The 6000-nt window shown below is 45.8% G+C and overlaps 1 protein-coding gene across 3 annotated transcripts; it reads right to left on the reverse strand.

The window, feature by feature from the left end:
• Positions 1-872: 872 nt before the first annotated feature.
• LOC121545084 (Krueppel-like factor 11) lies at positions 873-4768 on the reverse strand. 3 transcript variants are annotated; one of them, XM_045209015.1, is made up of 4 exons: positions 4579-4768; positions 3301-3561; positions 1856-2792; positions 873-1647 (listed from the first exon to the last, which is right to left on the reverse strand). In XM_045209015.1, the coding sequence occupies exons 1-4, from the start codon at positions 4618-4620 to the stop codon at positions 1349-1351; spliced, it is 1539 nt and encodes a 512-aa protein (XP_045064950.1). In that variant the 5' UTR covers positions 4621-4768; the 3' UTR covers positions 873-1348. The 3 variants fall into 3 exon arrangements, with proteins under 3 accessions (XP_045064950.1, XP_045064949.1, XP_045064951.1); XM_045209014.1 differs by lacking the exon at positions 4579-4768 and adding an exon at positions 4172-4555; XM_045209016.1 differs by lacking the exon at positions 4579-4768 and adding an exon at positions 3788-4158.
• Between the last annotated feature and the right edge of the window lie 1232 nt (positions 4769-6000).

The raw sequence follows: 6000 nt of genomic DNA on the forward strand, positions 1-6000 counted from the left end.
GGACAATGTTGTTTTTGTCCACAAGGTGTCACTTGTGAAGTCAGATAATGTTGCTTTTGCCCACAAGGTGTCAGTGCTAGACACAGTTTCAGAAAGAATGAACCCATTCAACCCAGAGAGGAAGTATTGTGTAAATTGATCAGTAAGGCAAAGGAAGGGTATTCAGGAACCCAGTCTATTGGTCGCACCCCCCTACAGTTCGGTTTTCTCACAATCTGATTGGAGGACGGTTGTTACCAGGTGTGGAACCACAGTTACTTGATGGAAGTGTGTGTTTATGCAATACTGGATTTCCAACCTTCAAGGATGACTACTGGGCCATAAACTATTCCAGATAAGGCATATATTAGACCTTCATTAGACATATCAGCATTATTAAATCAGCCCAGGGACTGACAACACCAGAGTTATCAATTGATACAGGAGTAAAAATGCAATGTTACTTAATAATGACACTGGTGAGGTCTTACCAGTATTACAGGGCAAAAACCAATTGCCCAAGATCTTGTAAGTACAGAGGCAAGTATATGAGTGCCTATACTTCCCAGCTGCCTCATAGCATTGTTTGGATTAGAGCTGCTAAATGGGACAAAACGTCCACTAAGCCAACAGGATGTGGTCCAGTCAGAGCAGTGGTAAGTCAGCACATTGAGCAGGAAGTGTTTCAGCTGACCGTCACAGACACAAACCCACACAGGATGTGGCAAGACACCACTCTATTCCTCTACCATAGCACTAGGGGAGTGACTGGAAAGGAATGCTGACTAACAACTAGAGTGCTGTTCTGATTTGTCATGTTTTTCAGAAAAAGAGGACCATCTTGTTATTTTCAAAGGTCACGTTTTGGGCAATGGGAGAGTTTGAGACAAACACCAGTTAATCATCTTTTTCTTTATTATAAATCTGTATTAAATAATATGAAAAGTTAAAGAGTAAGTAATTATCACAGTATAGATTACTATCCACGTAGATTGTTTTACAAATTACAACATTTCCCAAAATTAATAAATGCAGTTCAGAGTACAATAGGAATACATTCACATAGATATTATGTACAACTATACATACAAAAAAAGACAGGTGAAATGGGTAAGACAAACTTCATTACAAAGGCTTTGGCAAAAGAGTGCATACATAATTTCATAAAATATCTGAAAAGTAAACAAAAAAAAAAGCTTTTCTTCAACAACAAAAAATGAGCAGTAGAGGGAAAAAAAAGAGTCCAGTGCATGTCTTTAGAAAATGTCCATGAGTAAAATGGCAGCCTTGTGCGCTTGGCTGTCCCTATCCCTGTCATGGTTTGGGGGTTTTGGGTAAGATGTCACTAGTGGGTAGTGTTGGGCTCAGTCTAGTTTGAGGCAGGTACCAGCATACTGAGGGAGAGTGGGGCGGGGTTTGACGGCGGCGGCTTGGGAACGGCCATTTTGTTGAGGCTGCGCACCTCGGCCTGCCAGGAGGGGATCTTCTTGGTGGTCATGTGACGGCGGGCGTGTTTGGTCAGGTGGTCGCTGCGCATGAAGCGCCTGTCGCACACGGGGCACACAAACTTCTTCTCGCCCGTGTGGGTCCGCCTGTGGCGCGAGAGCTCGTCGGAGCGTGCAAACTTCTTGTCGCAGCCCTCCCAACTGCAACTGAAGGGCTTCTCACCTGAGAGAGAGGGAGACAAAGAGAGATAGTGAGTGAGCAAGTCAACATACTTTTGTCACCAGCAAACCCGCACATGCTTCGAATCAGATAAATTACCTCATACTCTTCAGTTAAAATCGTGATACAATATCAAGATCCTAATATTTCATCCCCATAAATGTCACGTTCTTTCCCTCTCATTCACGAGAAGCACTCTTTTCTCTTGTACCTGTGTGTGTTCGGAGGTGTGCCTTAAGGTGGGAGCTCTTGAAGTAGGTCTTCCTGCAGCCGGAGAAGTTGCACACATAGTTCCTCCGGCGGGAGAAGTCCATCTTGGTGGCGCCGCAGGGTCCGGTGGGCACGTAGACCGGGGCGGGGGCCAGAGGTAGCAGCTTAGTGTGGCCCAGGGTCATGACAGTCTGTGGGGAGCAGTGGGGGGCCTGAGAGACGTGGGACTGGGGGAGAACCAGCATCACCGTGCCCTGGGGCATAGCCTGGCCCATGAGGAAGGGCTGCTGCAGTGTCCTGTTAGGACCAGACTGGGGCAGGATGGATTTGGGGGTCCTCGAGGTCTGCATCGGGCCCTGGATGAACGCCGAGATCATCCCCGATTGGTTACTCACCGGGAACATCTGGCAGATGATTGGCGGGCTGGAGGTGGGGGGCGGGGAGAGGCATGTGGGCAGGCTATTTTGTGGTTGGGTGTTAGCAGGAAGGTGGGAGTGGCTCTCCTTACAGTAGATAGCCTGTGGCTCTTCCTTCTCAGTCTTGTCTGGCGCTTCCTTGCAGGAGGAGAGGAGGGCGGGGTTGGGTGTGAAGGGGACCGATGGAGGTGGAGGAGTGATGCTCTGTTCAGCCTTTGCTGTGTGCTGTTGACAGACCACCAGCTCGGAGGCTCTGTGTTGCTCTGTGGAAGGTGCTGGAATGTTCTGGCAGAGGTATGTGTCTGCGGTGTGGCGGATGACACTGGTTGCCATGGCTCTGCAGGGTGGCAGTGGTGGGGTCTTTCCATTGGTTGGGGACTCTGAGATGGACGCCATGGGCGGTCGCAGGACCCCACAGATCCTTACAGAGAGACTGGAGGTGGGCCGGCTCAGAGGGGAGGTGATGGTGTGGATTGTGGTGGAGGTCTCAGAAAAGCTGGGGCTGTGTGGGGGAGTCATACACTGTAAACCAAAGAGACAGAATTAGTGTGTGTGCCCAGGAAGTAGAACAACCACTGTATGTGGTGTACTAATACATAAATCCTAGGTTGGGTGTATTCAGTTTCAAAATGGATGTTCAATGCAGCTATTGGGAGAGATAAGTGGCCACAGTAAGCAGGTACATACACTAAACTAATGACTACTTAAGAGCTGGGTGGCTGTAGAACAGAGATTTTTACAACCAGCAGCTGAGAGAGATGAGCAAGGGTTGAGGTTCAAAATCTTCTTATCTCCTACCTGCCACCTGTGCAGCAACCTCCCTAACCCCTCCAACCCCTATAAACCGTCGCAAAGTTTTCCTGCGATAAAGACACTATCTCCATGCTAAGTGCCACAAAACCCAGGAGTTTACACAATAAGTAAAAGCTGGGACTATTTACTAATCAAACACGGCTCACAGATGTTTCTTAGTGATTGCTGTTTTGGGGTGTGTGGTGGTTACAGTTGCCAAGAGAGGATGCACTCTTACCAAGGAGGAGAGCGAAACAAAGTCCTTTGGGGGCTCCAGTGGGTCCGGAGGCAGGAGGGAGTCGCAGGAGTCTGAGGCAGGGCTAAGGGGTCTGGGCTTGCAGGGGCTGGGGCGGTGTTGGCCCCAGGAGCTCATGCAGACCAGAGCCTCTGCAGCCTCCAGGTCTGTGTACTCCAGGCTGCAGCCTGGGGACGACTGCTTACTGTCATGTCTCCTCCTCTTCAGATAGGAGCCACACTGGTCCATCACCATCCCATTCGCCTGGGGAGGAGAACAAAGGGAGAAAAGAAGGAAAGAACATAAGGTCTGATGATGATCTATCATGTAATAGAAGACTGGTGAGTTACCATAGGGACGAATCACCACAAAAACTGGGAAATGTGTAAGAGAGACCCAATCAAGACCATACAGCTAGATAAACATTAGCATACCAAGGGAAGCGTCCAAAATTACATCAAATTAACGTCTGAAGAGTTTATTTTCTCACCAGTCATTGGCTTAATGCTCAAGCGCCTGTTGCTTAGATGTTTGTCTCAGAGGGCAGAGCGAGTGGGCTTGAGACTACATCCCATCTGCCCTAGGCTACACGCCAAGCCACCTCCCATATAGACCTGCTAGTGACGTCTCCCAACCACTAGCCACGTGAGACCCCCATGCACAGGGGATGTAACCCAGTGTGAACACTGCATCAGGAAGTGCCTTTTCTGCACTGACACTATCAGTGTTTCTATGGCAGGGTTCCCCCCCCCACACATAAGAGTGTAAAAACACCAGCAAATCAGCTCCAAGTGATTAATTTTGGAAATATCTTCAAAAGTATTCTTGCGGTCAATTTGCAGTCTACAAATTATTTGTAATAATGTTCCGGTACCCTGATCATCCGCTGAATAAGAAAATCGTCCGCGCCGCTGAATCTAGTTGATGATCCCCGTCCTATGGCCACTCCCCAGATAAAATAATGTGACCAGTTCAACATAGTGAAAAAGTAGCCCAACAGTCAATCATTGGTAAGTCATTGGATAACATAATTCGATGGTTTCAATTTACCAGCTGTAATAACAAATAACGCTCAATAAAACAATTTTAAAATCTTAATAATTTAGAACTGACATGACTCATTTATCAATTAAATAATATTGTAACCTAAAAAGTCAAAAGTGCTACTAATAAACTGGAGCGACAAACAAAAACAAATACAGTTAGCAGCCCACTCATTATTCGAATGTTGGACGTTATTCATATGAAATAACACGCTTTCAATAATAATAATCTTCTTACCCCACATGAGACTTCAAATTCTGAACATTTTCGTGAAGGCATTGTTGAGATATATTTTATTTCAGTTTAGTGTCCAGCCGACAAGGAACAAAAAAGCGAGGCCACTGCGCCCGCTCAGTAAACTGGCTGTTGAGTTCGTCTTTCACTAGGTCCTCTCTCAGCTGTGTAAAACATGAGGAGAAAAAAGGAAAACAACATTCACAACACACTGGCGGGAGGCAACATGCCACCAATGGAAAAACAAATGTGTGTGAGACATTAGCCAATGGCAGGCGAGATGACGCGTGATCAGTGCATGGTCGCCGGACGATTGGAGGAAATAGGGTGCGTGGCTGTTGGTGGGCGTGCAGGGGGAGTCATCGGTGTCAGAAAGAACCTGATGAACTGCAAGTCTGAACTAGGCGAAAGGTCGTACTGCCACATGAGGGGAAATCTGAGTTTCTCCCATGTGTTTTTGGCGTACTTTTTTTTCTCCAGGTTATCTTTTAGAGTTGGACTATGAAGGCTCATGTTCTTTGTAAGTTAGAGTAGCTTGTCAACTGCTAATTATTTGTGCTTGTGAAATGTAGTAAAACGCCATGCTCTATTTTACTCTAATGATTTCCCACCAAAATGATGTGCATTCCAAGCTACAACATTGTTTCATTGTATCAGATCCTAGTTATGTTCATGCTCTATCTGCTACTTATTTCTACTTATAATATATATGTTACTATGTATTGCATGTTTAGCACCTGTTACATTTCTTTTTAAAGTTATGTTTTCAAATACTACATAAGACCAACATGAACTGCAGAGGCCTCAGGATGCCTAAAGCATAAAATATATAACATAAAATCAACTATTATTCTAAAGAATATTGGAAATTCAACACCCCACAATATTAAACACATTGTTCGGTTATATTGGAATTAAAAAGTGTTTTTAGACATAGGATAGACCACTTTAGATCCATACCCTCCCCCCTCAACCCCAAATGTTGGGCTATGGTCTTGAACTCCATGACTTCTACTGTGGTTGACCCTGTAAGACAACAAATTTCACTGCACCTATTCGGTCGGTGTATGTGACAATAAAAAATCGTAATGAATTCTTCCATTGTAAACAACATCTTTCAAGGCATTCTAGGGTGGAGCTTGTGATCAACCTCACTTCTCTGTTTTTGTCCATAGAGGCAAACATTGAGCCCCCACCCTTATTTGTTATGGTACTGAAAACAAAGTATGAAAGATATATCATCTCAAAACGACAGGATGTTTATAATTAAGCAATAAGGCCTGAGGGGTGGTATATGGGTAATATACCATGGCTAAGGGATGTTCTTAGGCAGGGGCGCAACTTTCACTGGGGACGGGGGGGACATGACCCCCACACACATTCTGAAGTTGCATTTTTGTCCTCAGAGCGGTCAGGTCAGTTTTC

This window comes from Coregonus clupeaformis, chromosome 29 (assembly GCF_020615455.1).
Source record: "Coregonus clupeaformis isolate EN_2021a chromosome 29, ASM2061545v1, whole genome shotgun sequence".
Taxonomy (NCBI): Eukaryota; Metazoa; Chordata; class Actinopteri; order Salmoniformes; family Salmonidae; genus Coregonus; species Coregonus clupeaformis.

Excerpts from the sequence above, each read along its gene's own strand:
- LOC121545084 (XM_045209014.1), bottom strand. The coding sequence starts at position 4,276 with ATGTTGAACTGGTCACATTATTTTATCTGGGGAGTGGCCATAGGACGG. Across the intron at positions 3,562-4,171 it reads TTATTCAGCGGATGATCAGG|GCGAATGGGATGGTGATGGA; the intron begins GTACCGGAACAT and ends TCTCCTCCCCAG. Across the intron at positions 2,793-3,300 it reads TTGTTTCGCTCTCCTCCTTG|TGTATGACTCCCCCACACAG; the intron begins GTAAGAGTGCAT and ends TTTGGTTTACAG.